This window comes from Lepus europaeus, chromosome 20, assembly GCF_033115175.1.
Source record: "Lepus europaeus isolate LE1 chromosome 20, mLepTim1.pri, whole genome shotgun sequence".
Lineage (NCBI taxonomy): Eukaryota > Metazoa > Chordata > Mammalia > Lagomorpha > Leporidae > Lepus > Lepus europaeus.
Window position 1 is genome coordinate 9,544,594 of NC_084846.1, and position 17,897 is coordinate 9,562,490.

At 63.8% G+C, this 17,897-nt stretch overlaps 2 protein-coding genes across 2 annotated transcripts; one reads left to right on the top strand and one right to left on the bottom strand.

The window, feature by feature from the left end:
- Positions 1–3,802: 3,802 nt before the first annotated feature.
- On the top strand, positions 3,803–6,089 carry NANOS3 (nanos C2HC-type zinc finger 3). The gene is made up of 2 exons (XM_062179244.1): positions 3,803–4,250; positions 6,015–6,089. The coding sequence occupies exons 1-2, from the start codon at positions 3,803–3,805 to the stop codon at positions 6,068–6,070; spliced, it is 504 nt and encodes a 167-aa protein (XP_062035228.1). The 3' UTR covers positions 6,071–6,089.
- A 1,031-nt stretch (positions 6,090–7,120) lies between these two features.
- BRME1 (break repair meiotic recombinase recruitment factor 1) lies at positions 7,121–17,780 on the bottom strand. Its single transcript, XM_062178597.1, has 9 exons — positions 17,744–17,780; positions 17,054–17,105; positions 15,017–15,191; positions 13,973–14,054; positions 13,691–13,801; positions 11,488–12,534; positions 8,509–8,591; positions 7,531–7,605; positions 7,121–7,434 (listed from the first exon to the last, which is right to left on the bottom strand). The coding sequence occupies exons 2-9, from the start codon at positions 17,082–17,084 to the stop codon at positions 7,311–7,313; spliced, it is 1,728 nt and encodes a 575-aa protein (XP_062034581.1). The 5' UTR covers positions 17,085–17,105; positions 17,744–17,780; the 3' UTR covers positions 7,121–7,310.
- Positions 17,781–17,897: the final 117 nt, after the last annotated feature.

The following is a 17,897-nucleotide window of genomic DNA, read 5'->3' on the forward strand; positions in this document are numbered from 1 at the left end:
CAGGCGCATTAGCAGGGAGCTGGATTGGAGGCAGAGCAGCAGGGACTTGAACCAGCGTCCATGTGGATGCTGGCGTCATAGGTGGAGGCTTAACCCGCTACGCCATAACACCAGCCCCTTAGTGAACTTTTGAATACTTGCATGTTTTTTTATTTGCACTAAAATACAGAAACTTTTAGAAGTACTCTCATACTTGCGCACTGACACATGTACACACACAGACCCACGGGGAAATTGCACGCAGCCACGCACATCCCAGCCCCGGATGGGTAACAATCCCGATACAGCCACCAAGCAGAGCAAACTCCTTGCCTTCCCAGAGCTGAGATTGTAGTGGGGTGGGGGTGGGGGACACCGCTATGGGGTGACACCGACACACACACACAGAGACACATACCCACCTGGACTCCCAGACACACGAAGGGCAGCCCAGCCCGTTAGCAGGTGCACTAACAGATACTGGCCCCAGCCCCATGAACCTCAGGGGAGTGTCTCACCAACTCCATTCCCTGCCCCCATCCCAGTCGGGCTGGCCTCAGCATTCTGTGCGCAGCTGAGCCTGGGAGGGAGGCTGGGGCTCCAGGCTCCACCCACTGGTGTCCCAGGCGGTTGCAAAGGAAGCTGGGAGGAAGTGAGGGAGCACCTGAGGCCAGGCTGGGAGCACCCATAGGAGGAATTCCCCCCCGCGGCTGGCTGGCTGGCTGGCTGGCTGGCTGCCAGTGTAGACAGCCAGCCGGGGCCACCCACAGCACACCATAGACTCCCCTGGAGCAGGGCTGGGGCTGTCACCGCCCCTGTAACGGGCTTTGTGTTTGCCTGGTCACGACCATTCCGGGGCGTCACCAGGTGAACGTGACATTGGGGCATGCAATGCATGCACTAGGCTCCCAGCCCCTGCCCCCCTGATCTTGAAGGGGGGGGGGCTTGTTCTTAAACTTGATGGCTGAGCTGCTCCCAGTGCATTTCCCATTAAGACCACTGCCCTGGTACCCCTGACCCCAAGACCTGTGCCAATGGCACTGCTTTCCTGCTGCTCACCCCCACCCCAGCCCCTGGAACCAGGGGCCAGCGACTGCCTGGTGTCCCCTTCAGACCCACCCTCCCGGCCATGTGGCTGGCTGGCTGGCTGGTGGAGCAGCTGGGGAGGGGACTGGAGCCATCCGCAGCCACCAGACACAGCCCCCCCCCCCAACAGGGATAGGGGCAAAGCTGTGGAGCGACCATGACCGCTGAAGGTTCCCTCAGTTTACCGGTGGATGAAATGGGTCTCCTTGTCTGGCACGTGGTCAGCCACGCCCCCCCACACCTACCCTGTGTGTAGGGGGAGTCAGGGGGAGTCAAGAGTGTAGGGGGAGACAGCCAGAGCCCTGTTCCAGGCCTGACTGCCCCCCACCCGCAGTGGGAATGATGGGGTCCTGCCGGCCACGTGGAGGGGTCACAGACCCCCGGCTGGAGGCTGAGTGGGCAGGATCTGGGGCCAGGGCTCCGCCTATGGGTGGGTGGGGCTTCAGATCTGGGGCCAGGACACCACCTACAGGTGGGTGGGGCTTCAGATCTGGGGCCAGGGTTCCACCCATGGGAGGGCTTCAATAAGGCACCCGAGGGGCTTATGGATTAGGCCTGTTTGGGGTGGCCCAGAGGACTCAGTGGGTGCCCTGTGGGGATCCCCGAGGAGGGGGCAGGGCTCTGTGGTTCTGAGGGAGGGGCCAGACGGGGCAGGGACCCAGAGGAGAGGCTGCGGGGTGCCGAGTTTACGGGGGTTGAAGGCAGGGGGTGGGCTCTCGAGAGGGGGTGTTCCAGGGATAAGACTTACGGGGGCGGGTCCTGGGGAGGGGGCTTCGGTTGGTGGGACTTTGGGTGGGGGGATCCCCTTGGGGGGTGCTGTGCAGGCTCCTGGGGCTTAACCGTGATCTGCTGTAGAAGTTCCTTTGGGGGTTTCGTGGTCCCTGGCAGGTTGCTCTTGAATGGATGGGGGACAGGGGAGGTTCCCAACCACCCCTTTTTGCTTCCCAGTGTGTGGCTATGAGGTTGGGGGAGCTGGCGGGGCTGAACTTGGCTTTTGGGGGAGGGTCCCTGAGGGGAGATGGGTGCTGGGTGAGGCGGCATTTTGCAACATGGCAGCCACTGGGTCCAAATGCTTCCATGAGTCTTGCCTGGTCTTGGGCTCCCCCACCGCACACCCCACCCCTCCCTTTTGCAGGGTGGGATGTGGGCGGTTGCACAGGCTCATCAACACTCCAGGCCCCACAGGCCAAGGTAATACATTGTATTCAGATGCCTTGTTTGCCTTGTTTATCAGCATTGCAGAGTGGGCAGGGACCCTACTGCCTGTTGCTCCACCCCCACCCAACCCCCCAGGCGCCCTCCCCTCCAGAACTGGGAGAGGAGGAGGGGGAGGGAGGGAACATTTGCACCTCTCAAGAGCCTGCAGTTGGCACCTAGTGTTTGCAGCCCCGGGACCCTGCCCCCCCACTCTGCCCTAAGATTTTTGCCAAGGGTTTGGGGGAACATTCAACCTGTCGGTGAGTTTGTAAGGCTCAGGCAAACCATCGACCGTTGAGTGGACCCTGAGGCCTGGAACCAGCATCTTCTGGAACCTTCTAGATCTGGGGGCACCCCGCTCCCACCTCGCAAAGGTCACAATCAACATTCATTGTTGTCGGTGGGTTGTGAGGACACAGGCCAGACCCACGGGCAGGTGAATGTCATTGTGGCTGGGCCAGACAGCCTGAGGGGGTGGGAGAGGGGTGGGCTGAGGAAGGGAGGCTGGGATCCAGTGTGGGGAAGGGGGTGGGCGGGTGGCTGGGTTCTGCTCCCCAGCAGTGAGTCCTGGCCCAGCTTTCTCCCCTGGGCTTTCTGGCTGCAGACCCCAGTCTGAGCCCTTGGCTGCGAGACCCCTGCGTGGGGAACAGGTGCAGCCGCCACATCCCACCTCCTGGAGCACCCTCCTCCACTTGGGATCCGGCTCCCTGCTAACGTGCCTGGGGAAAGCAGCAGAAGATGGCCCAAGTCCTTGGGTCCATGCAGCCACGTGGGAGACCCGGATGAAGCTCCAGGCTCCTGGCTTCCTCCGTTGAGGTCATCTGGGGAGTGAACCAGCAGATGGAAGACCTCTCTCTCCCTCTCTCTCTCTAATTCTGGCTTTCAGATCAATAAATAAATCTTTAAAAAAAAAAAAAAGAAAGAAAGAAAACACTGCCTTCTGATTCCCACTTTGCATCTCGTCTAGTGGAGGTGTCCCACCCAGGCCAGGGCGTCTAGTGGAGGTGTCCCACCCAGGCCAGGGCGGGAGCCACAGAGATCCAGAGCACCCCCCCCCCCACTCCCCAAAGAGCCCAGAGGCAGGAACCAAGCCCTTTCCCCTTCCTCCTGTAGCCCGAGGGAAAGGAAGAAAGAAGTTATTAAGTTGCTCACGGAGAGATGGTATCTTTTAGAGTTCCCAAACCACCCACTGGGTGATGCTCCAGGGGCAGACTTGGTACCAGAAAAACAGGAGGGTGGGGGGGAATCCCCTGCTCCCCCAGCCCCCCCAGTGCCCTGGGGGCTTGGAGGAGGGCAGCCCCTCCTGGAGTTTGTGTCCGGCTACCCAGCTCCTCCCACCAGGACTAAGTGTATTCCCTGAACAGGTGCATTAGTGGGGGGCAGCCCCCCTCAGCCCCCTCCCCATGACAGCAAGGAGCCTCCTCCTGTCTGCTCCGCCCCCTCACCCACCCCTTGGAGGTTAAAGGGAAGAATTGAATCAAGAGGGCCAGGTTCCAGGGAGACAGCAGCCCCGGGGCAGGGCCCTCTGCACAGTCCAGCCATGGGGACTTTCGACTTGTGGACGGATTACCTGGGCTTGGCGCGCCTGGTGGGGGCTCTCCGTGTGGAAGAAGATCCCCAAGCCAAGCCGGAGCCCCAGCCCCAGCCCACAGCGGCCGAGGCGGAGGATCCGAAGCCGCCCGGCCCTGAGCGCCTATGTTCCTTCTGCAAGCACAATGGGGAGTCGCGGGCCATCTACCAGTCCCACGCGCTGAAAGATGAAGCCGGCCGGGTGCTGTGTCCTATCCTGCGAGACTACGTGTGCCCGCAGTGCGGCGCCACGCGGGAGCATGCCCACACCCGGCGCTTCTGCCCGCTCACTGGCCAGGGCTACACCTCCGTGTACAGCTGCACCACACGCAACTCCGCGGGCAGGAAGCTATTCCGGCCCGACAAGGTGAAGGCCCAGGACTCGGGTGGTGGCCAGCACCAGCACCAGCGGCGAGGAGGTACCTGGGCAGGTGGCTGGAGGGCGGGGTGGGCGCAGGGGCGCCATCCTAGGCTCCTGCCTGAGCCCTTCTGGGGTCCCCTGGCATGTGGGGTTGGCATGGGAGGGTTCTAGCAACCTTGTAGGGAAGTTGGGGGGTGGGCGCTGGGGTTTTGCTGTGTGAACTTGGGCTAGTTGCTCTCCCTCTCTGGGCCCAACAGGGGCTGGGGTGGGGAGAGGCCAGCTTTTCCATGGCATGAGGAGCCGGCCGGCTGGGAGGTTTGTGGGCCACAGGGGTGGTGGTGGTGGTGGTGGTGGTGGGTGGGTGGGGCTCCCATTCACCTTGGGAGCTGTGTGGCCTCAGATCATCTGCTCAGCCTCTCTGAAACCTGGCTTCCTTGGCCGTTGGCTCGTGTGCCTGTTCTGTGGCTGGACCATCGGCGGACGCAGTGATGGGACAGGGTTACATAAAATGCAGGGTGGATGTTGGGTACTGAACCGGCGGCAGGGAGGGGGGTGGTTTGGTGAAGTGCCTGAGCCAGACTCGGTGGGGTGGGGGTGTCCGGGAGGGCTTCCTGTAGGAGGTGGCGTCTGGGAGCCTCACAGAGGTTGTGGGAGGCCAAGGCGACGTGGCCCGGGGTTGATGTGGGACGGTTTCGTGTGCTTGTGTGGTGCAGGGGGAGGGGACCAGGTTCAGAGACAGCGGCCAGGCCTGGACTTGGATCAAGCTCTCTGTATGTCAGACTCAGGTTCAAGGGCGGAGGCTGCCGAGCCTCCTCCTCCCCAGCCCCCTCCCCAGCCAAGGGATCCGTGGTAACCAGGGACATGGTGGGTGGGCTGCAGAGGTTTGATTTTGCTGTGCATGGGTTAGCTTGGGGTGGCTCCCTAAGGCTGACACAACGTCAGATGCAAATTCTGACCCACCCCCACCCCCGGGGCCTGGAGAAATGAGCTGAAATGGCTGGCTGGGGTCCCTCTGCCTGCAAACTTTGTAAAAGTTCCCGCCAAGGCTGCTCCACTTCCGATCGTGCTCTCTGCTATGGCCTGGGAAAGCAGCAGAAGATGGCCCAAGTCCTTGGGCCCCTGCACCCACGTGGGAGACCCGGAAGAAGCTCCAGGCTCCTGGCTTTGGATCGGCACAGCTCTGGCCGTTGCGGCCATCTGGGGACAGAACCAGTGGATGGAAGACCTCTCTTTCTCTCTGCCTCTCCTCTCCCTAACTCTGCCTTTCAAGTAAACAAAACTCAAAAACAAAAAAAAAGCCAGGACTTGAACCAGGCGCTCTGTTGTGAGCTGTGGTGGCTTAACCTGCTGTACCACGTGGGGTTTGCTACTTGGATGGCCTGGGGCAGGTCTGACAGCCGGACCAGAACTCCATCTGGGTCTCCCACGTGGGTGGGGGGAAGCCCCTGAGCCCTCAGTCTGCTGCCTCCCGGGGGGCGTGGCTTTGCTGCGCGCCTTAGCAGGGAGCTGGAATTGGGACTGGAGCCCAAGGAACTCCCATATGGGATGCCTGTCTGTCCCTGTGAGGTTTGATGGCGTCCCCTTGGAAGACCAGAGGCCGAGGGTCTTTGGACCCACCCCTCCCCCATTAAGTCTGAGGGTTCAGGCGGCCACGAGGGGGCAGCAGGGTCGCTGGATCCCCCGTGCTTTTTGTCCCGGGGCTTGCGCGGGGGTCTCAGGATGTGTCGCGGGGGTTGCTGTCTCAGCAGCTACCGCCGCTAGGTGGCGCCAGAGGCGCGGCCGCTGCCCCGGCTGAGCCCCGCGTCTCGCCCTCCCCACCCAGGCTCCAGAGGTGCGGGCAAGTCGGGCCCTTCGCCGCCAGCCTCCGCCTCTGCCTAGCGGGCCGGCGCCCGAGGAGCACAGCCAACGCCGCCTGCGCCAGCGATGGTACCCAGGAGGCTGCGCTTTGGAAGACGTCACCCCCGGGGACCTGGCCAGGCCCGGAGCTGACCTTGGGCACCCCGCACCCTTCCCCGCGGGGACCTGCGTCTTCCCAGAGCTGGGCGAGCAAGCAGTGGGCGCTCAATAAATGCGTTGTCAGCTGCAGACTGAGACCCTGAATGGGACAAGGTGGCTGGGGGGCCTTGCTGGGCTGAGCCCTGGGTCCGCCCTGGGGTGCTGGGGGGGGGGGGGGTTGGAGGAGGCGCTGCAGGGCTGCCACCACCCAGCGCCTCTCAGCGGGGGAACTGGAGACAATGATGACGTCCCCTGGGCAGAAACGGACCCCGGCCGGCTGAGGGCTTGGGCAGGAGTGGAGTGGCCAGGGTGGGGGGTCCCGCGCCCTGTCCGCCTCCTGTTGTCCGGCTGGGGCAGCAGGGGACAGCCGGAGGACGAGTGAGGTGACCAGCACAGCGGCCTGCATGCCCAGCGCTCTCTGGGTGTCCCCGAGTGGGCGGTGGGGCAGGTTGAGGGCCCTGGGCATTGGAAAGGGGGAGTCGGGCCTCCTTTGTGGGGGGTAGAGAGAGGAAACCTGGGAGGGCTCCCTGGCAGCCCCCAGGCCGTGTGCTCAGAGCCAGGGCCGCCGCTCCCGCTCCCCACCACGCTGTGTTGGGAGCCTGCAGCGTGAGGGGCCGGGAGCAGCCCCGGGAGTGGGGGACCTGGCGGTGACCGAGGTGGATGGGGCACCAGTGGATCGGCTTGGGATGAGGACGGGTTCGGGTCAGCAGCAGCCATGTGCCGGGCCACCTCCTCCTGGCTGGACTCCGGGAGTGCCGACACCCAGCCTGGCCCCCAGCCCTGCGCGGCCTCAGTTCTTGGTGTGGGGATCCTCACTGCCCCCCATTTGCGCCAGCACACGTGTGCAGGGCCAGCCGCGCCTCGGGGAGACCAGTTATGAGCTTGGGGGGGAGCCCCGTGGGAAACCGCGCGGGCCACGGGGCCTCCCTCCACACTCCTTTATTGCTGGCATTCCCAGAATAAAACGGTCCTGGGGAGGGGGGGGAGGCGCCACCAACAAAGGGATCCCCTTTCTCCTGGGGGGGCGGTCAGAACCTTCCGGAACCTTCTGGAACCTGGGCCCTCAAACAGTAGGACTTCCGGGCGAGAGCGGGTGTCTTCCCCGGACCCCCAAGCGCGCGGCCTACAGACCCCTCCATGGGTACTGGGGGGCGTAGGGCCCGGGGCCCCTCCCCGCTGCCGCCGTCTTCCTGTGCTGCAACCGCCGGAAGGCGTCCAGGTCCCGGTGGGCGCCCATGATCAGCCGGCTGCGGTGGGGACACAGGTGGCACACGCGGCTCGCAGGGGCGCGCCGTGGAGGAGGGGTCCCGGGGTCGCCACCCCCGCCCCGCTCCAGCACTTACTTCAGGTTGGAGAGCTCCAAGATGAGGCCCCGGACCGTGTCTGTGGCGTCCTCCATGCCGGCGGCCTCGGGCGCCCTGCGGGGGAGCAGGCAGAGGGGCCCTGGCTCACCAGGGTCCCGCCGGAAAGCTCGTGGAGGTGGGGGGGCACTTCCTGATCGTGGCCAGACTTCAACCCCATCCCCTGGTCTCTGCTCCAGCTCGCAGGTGTCAATCACCCGCCCCCGTCCCCACCCCCCACCCCCAGGCCTCAGCGCTGGGGTGCCCAGGGCAGCGCCTGGCAGAGAAGGCCCAAGGCCCAGGGCAGGCTGGGTCAGGAACCAGGGGACCCTCCTGGCCTCGGATGAACGCCGGGGAGGGGACCAAGAGGCACAGGAGGTGCCAGGGACAGGGGTGTGGTGGGAACAGGGCCTGGAGGAGGGGAAAGAGGAGGAGGAGGAGGTGGGGGGGAGGGGCAGCCAAAGGATGGGGGGCCCCAGCCCAACCCCCTAGCCCAACCCCTTCCTCCACAGTCCCCAGACAGAAACAGAACCTGCCCTAGCCTGAGCAGTGGTATGTTCAGGTGCGGGTAGTGGGGGAGGGCAGGGCCCCGGGAGGGTGCGGGAGGAGGGACTGGGACGGATGGACAGATGGACACACACCCCACCCACCCACCCGTCACACACAGTCAGGTGGGAGGGACGTGGCAGAGAGGAGGGTGGGTTAGGGTCGCTCCAGCTCCCCTGGCGGGGGGGGGGGGGGGCTCAGGGGAAACCCCAGGCCTTCTTCCCAGAGACCACCCCTTGCACGCAGGCCGTAGGGCAGGGGCTCCCCCCCCAGGAGAGACACCCCCTGCTGGTCAACAGTTTCCTTCCTGGGCAGGTTTAAGGAAAGTGGAGCCCAGGAGCGGGGGCCCGGGGCCCACCCTGGCGCCCTCTTTGTTAAGCCACGCACGGGTGGGCCCAGCTCCCAGGGGCCACTTCCGCCCCACCCTGAGCCTACCTCTGCTGTGGTCTGGCCACTGCGACAGGGTCTCTGTTGGCAAGAGGGCTGGGGTCAGGCCAGCAAGGACCCGCGGGACACACCTGGGAAGAGGGAACAGGGCCTGTGAGTGAATCATCTGGTCCAGCGCAGGGGCAAAGCGCCATGGACAGAGGACGGAGCCCAGGCTGCTCCCTCCTCGCCTCTCCCCTGCACACACACGGAAAAGCAAGCTGACAGGGATGGAGAGAAAGAGAGAGGCAGAGAGAGACTAGACATCTTCCATCTCGCTGGCTCCAACAGCTGGAACTGGGCCAGGCCCAAGCCAGGAGCCCAGAACTCCATCCGGGTCTCCCATGTTGGGGGCAGGGGCCCGAGCACTTGGGCCATCCTCTGCTGCTTTTCCCAGGTGCATTATTGGGGAGCTGGATGGGAAATGGAGCAGCTGAGACATGAACCCAGTGTTCACAGGCAAGGCTGGTGTCGCAAACAGCTTAACCTGCTGGCCACCATGCCTGCCCCCATTTTGTGGCTTAAAAAAAAACAGCTCAGGGGAATGGGGTAGGGGTAGGATGGGCGAGGACCCCAGAACCCAGCTTCTCAGCAGACCAGGAGCAGATAAACCAGCTCCATCCATGGTGGGGGGCTGGGGGGGCAGTCAGCTTTGGGTCTGTCCCCTGGTGCCCCTGCGTTCCTGCCACCCCGGGGCCTCTGGAACCTTCCCAGGGGAACCTGGCTGGTGGCTGGGCCGCCCTGACTTGCTAGGCAACGCCCCGTGTCAGGGTCTAGCACGCCTGCCCAGCCCTGGGCGTTGTCAGTCTTGTAGAGGCCCTGTCCCGGGGCCTGCCGGGCAGGTCTGACCGCCTTGGCTCTTCCCATCTCTTGATCTTTTTCGGAGCAAATTCGAGGTTTGGTCTCCTAGACCCCCCGCCCCTCCCGCCAAGCTGTGCCTTGGAGCCCCCCATTTTGCTAGCTTGAGAAACCCAGCCCCGCCCCCCGCCGTACCACCACCACCAAGCGGCTCTTTCTTTAGTCCCTGCGCCAGTGAAATCGGCTGATGTTTCAGGGCTGTGTTGTAGGAAAAAACAAAACAGCTGGTTCGGGGCCTGACACTCACTCTCAGGGATGCAGCTGGTGGGGGGGGGGAGGCAGGGGAAACCGCATGGGGTAGCGGCCACATCTGCCCGCTGCTGGACAGATGCTGGGGGCCAAGCTGACCCGGGAGCCGCCCTGGGGCCTCCTCACTGCCTCCCCTCCCAGCTGTGCCACCTGCAGCTGGTGCCTGCCCTCCTTCGACCCCTCTGCCACACCCTAGCGTGAAGACAGAGCACCTGCAGGGCCCTGGAGTTTGGACTCCCGTCTCCCCCATGGGTGGGGCTGCCACCTGCTTCGACAGGTGAACTGTACGGCTGGCAAGGGCTCAGCAGCTGGGGGAGGCAACCTCGGGGCAGGGCAGGCACAGCCCCCAGCAGTTCAGCTGCATCACAAAGTCGCCTCAGTGAGTGACTTCCTGAAGTCTGGAAATCAGTTTCTTTTTTAAAGGGCCAGCACTGTGGCATGCTGGGTGAAGCCGCTGCTGGTGACCCTTGGCATCCCATTTCGGAGTGCGTGGTGGTATCCAGGCTGCCCTGCTGCCAATCCAGCTCCCGGGAAAGGCAGCGGGCGATGGCCCAAGTGCTTGGACCCCTGCTGCTCACCTGGGAGACCCGGATGGAGCTCCTGGCTCCTGATCGGCCAAGCTCAGACTGCTGTGGCCATTTGGGGAGTGAACCAGCAGATGGAAGACCACTTTCTCACTCCCTCTCTCTGTGTAACTCTTTCAAATAAACAAATCTTGAGAGAGAGAGAGAAAGAGAGGGAGAGGGAGAGAGAGCGAACTTCCATCCGCTGATTCACTCCCTACATGGCAACAACCACCAGTTCTGGGCCAGGCCGGAGCCAGGAGCCAGGAACTGCCTCCTGGTCTCCCACGTGGGTGCCAGGGACCCCAGCTCCCCATCCAACTCCTGCTTTCCCAGGTGCAGTAGCAGGAAGCCGGATCAGAAACAGAGCTGCAGGACTGGAACGGGCGCTGGCATGTGGGATGCTGGTGGGACAGGCGGCCCCTTAACCCCCTGCGCCACTGCGCCGGACCCAACACCAGGGTCACAAAGCGGCTCTGCTATGAGAGATCTCGAACAGACAAGTGCAGTTTTTTCTTTTTTAATAATACGCTTCTCCCATGAACTCCTCAAAACTGACTATATCTGAATACAGAATTCTTTTCTCTTTTTTTTGACAGGCAGAGTGGATAGTGAGAGAGAGAGACAGAGAGAAAGGTCTTCCTTTTTGCCGTTGGTTCACCCTCCAATGGCCGCTGCGGCCGGCGCACCACGCTGATCCGAAGGCAGGAGCCAGGTGCTTCTCCTGGTCTCCCATGCGGGTGCAGGGCCCAAGCACTTGGGCCATCCTCCACCTCACTCCTGGGCCATAGCAGAGAGCTGGCCTGGAAGAGGGGCAACCGGGACAGAATCCGGCACCCCAACCGGGACTAGAACCCAGTGTGCCGGCGCCGCAAGGTGGAGGATTAGCCTGTTAAGCCACGGCGCCGGCCTGAATACAGAATTCTATCAGTGCTCCCCCCGCCCCAAGGCCCTTGCTGGATCAGGACTGAAGTCCCCTCCCCAGGGCCAGCTGTGAGGTCCCCGCCACTGCAGGGCCCCCTTCCTGCTCCTCAGCCCTCTGTGTGTCCCTTGGGAGACCTCGGAAAAGGCGCAGGCACCGAAGGGGACGGGGGTGGGGGAAGCTGCCAGGGTGGGGGGGCTGCCGTACAAGGAAGACGGAGGGTCCCCACAGCCACACATCCGGGACACCGAGACTCCCATGGCTGACAGGGCTGTGGCCGGGTGCCCTGGACCTGTGGGCTATGTCCACGCAGCCCCATAAGGCCGTGTCCTCATCCCGCTCCCTCTGGGCGGCAGGTGTGGCACCTGCCTGTGGGCAGCTCTGAGTGGCTCTTACCTGCTGGGGCGGGGCTTCAAGGTCCAGCGCGCCCTGGATCTGACTGTCCGGCAGGAAGTCCAGTTCTGTGGCTGAGGCCGCCTCCCAGGCTGCCTCGGGCCGGTCCTGGGGGGCCCGGCGCTCCTGGGCAGGGTCAGCCGCTGCATGTCTGTCCCCAGGCAGAGCAGAGGCTCCGAGGGATGGACCGAGACCCTCGAGGTCTGGTGGCTCGGGGCCAGGCCCCTGCCTCTGAGTGACATCTGGGCTTGTTTCTAGGGCTGCGTGGCCAGAATCCGCAGCACCCACGGCGGGCTCTCTGTTCCCCGGGGGACCCGCAGGGCTGTCGCTGGTGTCTTCTGGCCCTGCTTCCCCTCTGCCTCCTGGGCTGTCCCTGGCCAGCGGCGTGTGGCCCAGCGGGGCTGGGCTGTGGCCTCCGTCAGGGGCTGTCCTGCCGGGAGAGGCTGCAGAGCTGGGGGCGGCCACCTGCAGGGCCCTCTGTTCTGGTGCTGCGGGCTCTGTGGCGACGTGGGCTCCCGGGGAGGAGCGCCCCAGGCTGCCCAGCCCACTGGCTGTCTCCCCTTGAGTGCCAGGGCCTGGTCCCCGAGGGGGGCCCAAGGCAGGAGCTGACACTGGGGAGCCTGGGGTCGCGTCTTCTTCCTCCTGGGGGCCCTGGAGCAAGTCAGCCCCTACTGCCCCTTGGGTGCCGCCCTCCTGGGGGGCTCCTGCCTCTGCCCCCATCCCTGCAGCCTCACTGCCCAGCAGGGGGCCTTCCTGCCCGCAACTCACTGGGACCCAAGCCCTCTTTGTCTCCTGGCTGCTTTCATCACTGGACATGTGGGCCCCGGGGTCCTGGCTGGCCCTCTCTGAGACACAGGGCCACGCCCCCTCCCCACCAGAGGCTGTGGGCAGGGTGTCCTTGCTGCTGGCCACAGGGTCCCGGCTGCTGTGTCCCGGGCAGGCGCTATCTGACTCTGTCTGGTGTCCCAGGCCCTGGGTCTCCTGCAGCGACTCCGCCAGCGGCTGGCTCCCCACCTGCGGGGCGCAGGGCTCCGACAGTGATGGAGCTTCCTGTGGAGAGAGGAGGACTCGGCACCAGCACCTGGGGGTGATCGGCCGTCGCTCCCTGGGTCCACCGACTCAGGCGCTGCATGGCTTGGGGCACCGGAAGAGGGTTGGTTGGGTGCCAATGCTGGGGTTGGCCTCTCCTTCCACGGGGGACGTCTCCCGGCCAGCACCGGGGGCACCCAGGCAGATCAGGGACACAAACCACCGGCATTCAGCCTGGTGGTTAAAGATGCCTGCACAGTACCCACGCCCACGCCCCACGCCGGCTCCCTGCTCACACGCACACTGGGAAGGCCGCAGAGGACGCTGGGTCTCTGCCACCCACGTGGGAGACCTGGATGGAGCGCCTGGCTCCTGGCTTCCCCCTGTAGGCATTTGGGGAGTAACCAGCAGATGGATACTCTCTGGCTCTCAAGCAAATATAAGCATTTTTATCTCTTTGAAAAGCAGAGTGTCACAGACAGACACACACACACACATACACACACGGAGATGGAGATAAAGAAAATCACTGTCCCTGCAGGTAGGAAATGGCCAGAGAGGGTGGTGGGAAGGACGGAGAGGCGGGGCTGGGAGAGGAGGCTTGGCCGGGACACGGCGGGTGGAGGGGATGCTGTCCCTTGGGGAGGGGCAGGGCCATCCTCCCAGTAGCTCGGGTCTGAACTCCCTGGCTCTGGCCCTGACCCCAGAGGCCTGTGATCCTGGAACCTGGCGGTCACCTCCAAGGTGACACGGGCTCCTGGGCCTGCCCCAAGTCACCATGTCTCCAGCCACTCAGGTCCCAGGCCCTGAAGTCCAGGCCACCCCCCCCCCTTACACCCAACTTGTCAGTGCTGCCTTCAGCAACATCAGAACCTGGCCGCCTCTGGCCAGTGCTGTCCCTTGGCCCCTGGCTCTCTGCCATCAACCCTGGTGGGCTCCGGGCCCACCCTGCTGCTGCTTCAGGCCCTGCCTGGGTGTCCTCCTCCACCGGAAGCCCACCCACCGCTGGCTCTGAGGCTGAGCCCCCCACTCCCCATGGCATCTGCGGGGGGCTGCTTGTGCCCACATCTGTAGCTCAGTGCGCTGGGCATGAGGGGTGCAGAGCAGGGCTCCCCCACCACCCCTGCCCCCTGGGGGAGGCTGGGCCCAGAAGCGGACAGGGCCTTACCAGCCTTACCGAGCTAGGGATCCCACTGCTTCCAGGGTCCTCGTCTCCACTTTCCGCTTTCCTCAGCGTCGCTGTCTTCCTGGATTTTGCAAACTGGGGGATGAATCTCCCAGCTGCGTTCTGTGCGTGCCGGAGAAACAAAGCTACCGCAGCCTCCCTGCAGCCTCCGCTGCGGCCCTCGCCCTCCAGGCCTGAGGCCTCTGGTCTCCCAGCCCCGCCCCCCCCCAGCAGAGAGGCGGAACTTGAGCCCCAGGGAGGCCCAGTGCCTGCAGCAGGTGCAGGGCCACACACCTGCGAGAGAGGAAATGGAGGCGGCTCCTTCTCCAGTGGCCCCGGGAGCCTGCGGGCGGCTCCTATGTCCACACCTTGGGAGCTGAGTGGAGAAAGACCAAGCCGGGGAGACGCTGACCAAGGGTCAGCCCACCGGCCGAGGCTCAGGACGAATGGGAAATCAATTCCTAAACAAAAGCGGCGCCCCGAGACACCTGCTTTTCCGGGGGCCAGATGGATGGATGGTCAGACAGCGTGCTGCCCTCCCAAAATGCCGGGCCTGCTTCCTGGCGGGTACTAGGAGACCGGCCAGGAGGAACTGTCACTCAAAGAATTACCCTAAGCAGGGACCTGGGCCATCTTCTGTTTTTCCGGGGGAGAGGGGAGTGAGGGCACGAGGGGGACTTGTCATCACACATAGGGTGGGTGCAGCTCACACAGGCAGACTTCAGAGCTATGCACAAGGGCCAGCGTCCTGGCACCCGGGTTAAGTCCCTGCTTGGGACATCCACATCCCATATGGGCACCGGTTCGAGTCCCGGCTGCTCCACTTCCCATCCAGCTCTCTGCTATGGCCTGGGAAAGCGGCGGAAGATGGCCCAAGTCCTTGGGCCCCTGCACCCACGTGGGAGACCTGGAAGAAGCTCCTGGCTCCTGGCTTCAGATCGGCGCAGCTCCGGCCGTTGCACCCAACTGGGGAGTGAACCAGCGGATGGAAGACCTCTCTCTCTCTATCTCTCTTTCTCTCTGCCTCTCCTTCTCTCTCTGTGTAGCTCGACTTTCAAATAACTAAATCAATCTTTAAAAAGAGAGACAGAGGCGGATTTGCCCAGCACAGAATTGAGCTGCTTTCAGTAACCTTGAACAAGTCAATGTTCTCTTGTCCGTGGCTCTGACACGGACGGTTTGTTCTCACGCGGGAGGGACAGCCTGAGAGCCCTGGGCCCTGGGAAGAGGTGTGGGAGGCGCAGCATGGGGCGGGTCACAGCGGCTCCCTACCCTCAGTCCCTCCCGTCCCCCGGCCTGCTGGGGGCCCACAGGAAGGGGTTCTGCTGAGCCACCTACCTGGGCCCGGCCTGCCCTGGCTGCTCCTGGCTGTGCTCTGGAGAGGAACTGGGTCCCGATCTGCTGTCCGACTCCTCCAGGTGCTGCCAACAGCGCAGCGTGGGACTCTGGGAGCCCCCGTCAGACTCTCCCAGCCTCGGGTCCTTTGGGGGTCTCGGAGGATAGAGGGCTCCTCCTGGGGGCAGAGACAGAGGGAGGCGCTGGGAGCCTGCGCAGCCGAGGACAAGGAGCAAATCGAGCAGGGCCGCTGCTGTGTCCTAAGCGAGCGGGCGAGCGGCCAGAGTAACGGGACCCCTGTTCTGCGGCTCTCCTGGTGAGCGAGAGGTGGGCAGCAAGCTCACAGGGACGTGGGATCCAAGAGTGGCACAGCGGGTAATGCCACAGCATCCCATGTGGGTGCCAGTTCAAGTCCCGGCTGCTCTACTTCCGGTCCAGCTCCCTGCTATGGCCTGAGAATGCAGTGGAAGATGGCCCAAGTCCTTGGGCTCCTGCACCCGCATGGGAGACCTGGATGGAGCTCCTGGCTTTGGCCTGGCCCAGCACTGACTGTTACGGCTCTCTGGGGAGTGAACCAGCAGATGGAAATCTCTCTCTCTCCCTCTGTAACTCTGATTTTTGAAATAAATAGTTTTTAAAAGTTTACTTATGTTCATCTACTAGAAAAGGGAGAGAGGGAGAGGGAGAGGGGGGAAGAGAGAGAGAGAGAGAGACAGACAGACAGACTTCCACCTGCTGGTTCACTCCCCAAATGGGGCCGCCACAGCCAGGGGCTGGGCCAGGCTGAAGCCAGGAGCTCCATCCGGGTCTCCATGCAGGTGCAGGGGCCCAAGCACTTGGGCCATCTTCTACTGCTTTCCCAGGCCATAGCATAAATAAGAGAGCTGGATGGGAAGTGGAGCAGCCAGGACTCGAACCGGTGCCCATATGGGATGCCGGTGATGCAGGTGGCAGCTTTACCCGCTATGCCACAGCACCTGTCCTTCCTTGCCCGGCCAAGGTGCTGAACGGTGTCTACTTGGTGACAAAAGCAAATGCCCTCGCACAGAAAGTGCCAGTGGTCGGCGGTCAGCTTTTGAGACCCCCTCCCCAAAGCGGGCCCCCAACCTAATCACACATTCAACGAAGAAATGATTCAAGGAAGAAATGACTCGAGTTAGAGCTCTGTGCCAGCGCTGAGCTACAATCGCGTGCGTGTGTGTGTGTGTGTGTGTTGGGATCCAACTCGGAAGCAGGGTGCAGTGGGCTTTTACCCTGCCCCCACCCCGAGGTGTCCACCCCAGAAACTTCCCTGGTGGGGGTTCCCCCACGAACCCCATCCCTGCCCTGGGCTCTGCCAGGCAAGACAAAAATACAGCGGCTTTGTTTCTCCGGTTCCCCCACAACCCCCAAACCCCAGGCTGCCTGGCTGACTCCATGGACGTTTGTACGAAATGAAAAACATTAAAAAAGAAAAAAAAAAAAAAAAAACATTCCAGGGGGAGCAAACAGCCTCTTGTTTTCTGCCTGGGATCTGTTCCCGCGCGGGACTTCAGACGCCAACGAGGCGGAACTCCGTGTCCAGCGTCAAAGCCATCGGGAGACAACAGGGACCGGGGTGGGGGTGGGGGCTCTCAGCATGTTCCAGGACCTTCCAGAACCTTCTTCCTCGGTCCCCTTCCCAGCGATGTCCGCTGAGCGGGTGTGGCTTCCGCTAAGAGGAGCTGCCCGTGGGTGGGCCCGGGGCCTTTCTCGCCAAGGTCACGGCCACCCCCAGGTCTCTCTCACATCTGCACGAGGCATTTCCCATCTGTTGGTCATCTGCTCCGTCCCGCGCGTGGTGGGGAGACGGGCGAGCATCCCCCCTCCCCCTACATCCGCGAGCCACACAGAAGTGGCCCTTGCACGTCTCTGTTAAGTGTGTGGAGGGGGGTGCACCAACCGCTGACAACACCCGGGGGCGGCGAGCTGAGCCGGATCCCCCCGCGCCCATGGTGTGGCTAAGGGCCTGGAAAAAAGACCCAAAAACCGGTCAGCTTTGAGCTTGAATGGACAAGGTACCTGAGGTCCGGAGCTTCTTCCTCTTAGTCATCTTATGTCTCCCGTGAGAAATCTGCGAACAACGGCCCCAGTTAGAAGCAGGCCTGGCCCGGCTCTGCATCCAGTGGTCCCCACCCCCATTCGAGCCTGCTCCCCAAGGGGGTCGCTTCAGCCCCAGCAGGGCTCGGAGGAGGACCCCTGGGCACTACCATCCCCCACTGCACAGGGGCGCCGACCCCATCTGCCCCGAGGCAGCGGGGTGGGGGTGGGGGCCTCCGGCTCCAGCCCCTCGCTCCAGGCAGGGGCATCCGGGGACAACTGCACACTGTCCCGGGGACATCCGGGGCTGGCCCCTGAAGGCGTCCCAGAAAGCGACCTTCCTGGTCACTTGGGGACACTGCAGGGGCCCCCAGCGGCTCTCCCAAGGACTTGGAGGGAGCGGGCCAGCCCCGGCCGACCTGGGCTACCTGGATCTGCTGGTGGATAACTAAACTATATGCGTTTCCAAAAAGGCCAAGGCCATCGTCACGGAGTTCCGGTCGGCCGAGGCCTGGGCGCTGTGGCTCCCGGCTGGCGGTGACCGGTCCTCCCACCACACACACGAACACTACCCCGGACCCCGTAAGCGGGGACCCGCCAGCTCAAGAGAAGCCAGAGCCCGCGGGTGGTCGCAAGACGCCTCGAACCCAGGGCCCTCAGCGTCCCTCACACCTGCTCGAGCTCCGCCTCTTTCCCGCGCACTGCCGGGCCCCGGCCCGCGCATGCGCGATACGAGCCCCGCCGCGCTTCGCGCGGCCCCGCGACGGCGTTCCCCGCGCCTCCTTTAGGCGCATGCGCCCCGGCCCCTGCGCAGTGCCAGCCGGGA

Bases quoted from the DNA above. Each gene is read 5' to 3' on its own strand.
- NANOS3 (XM_062179244.1), top strand. From the start codon at position 3,803: ATGGGGACTTTCGACTTGTGGACGGATTACCTGGGCTTGGCGCGCCTG. The intron at 4,251-6,014 runs GTACCTGGGCAG...CTCCCCACCCAG, and splicing joins CCAGCACCAGCGGCGAGGAG to GCTCCAGAGGTGCGGGCAAG.
- BRME1 (XM_062178597.1), bottom strand. From the start codon at position 17,084: ATGACTAAGAGGAAGAAGCTCCGGACCTCAG. The intron at 14,055-15,016 runs GTAGGTGGCTCA...TTCTCCACTCAG, and splicing joins CCAGGGCAGGCCGGGCCCAG to CTCCCAAGGTGTGGACATAG. The intron at 8,592-11,487 runs GTAAGAGCCACT...CCCTCTTCCCAG, and splicing joins TTGAAGCCCCGCCCCAGCAG to GTGTGTCCCGCGGGTCCTTG.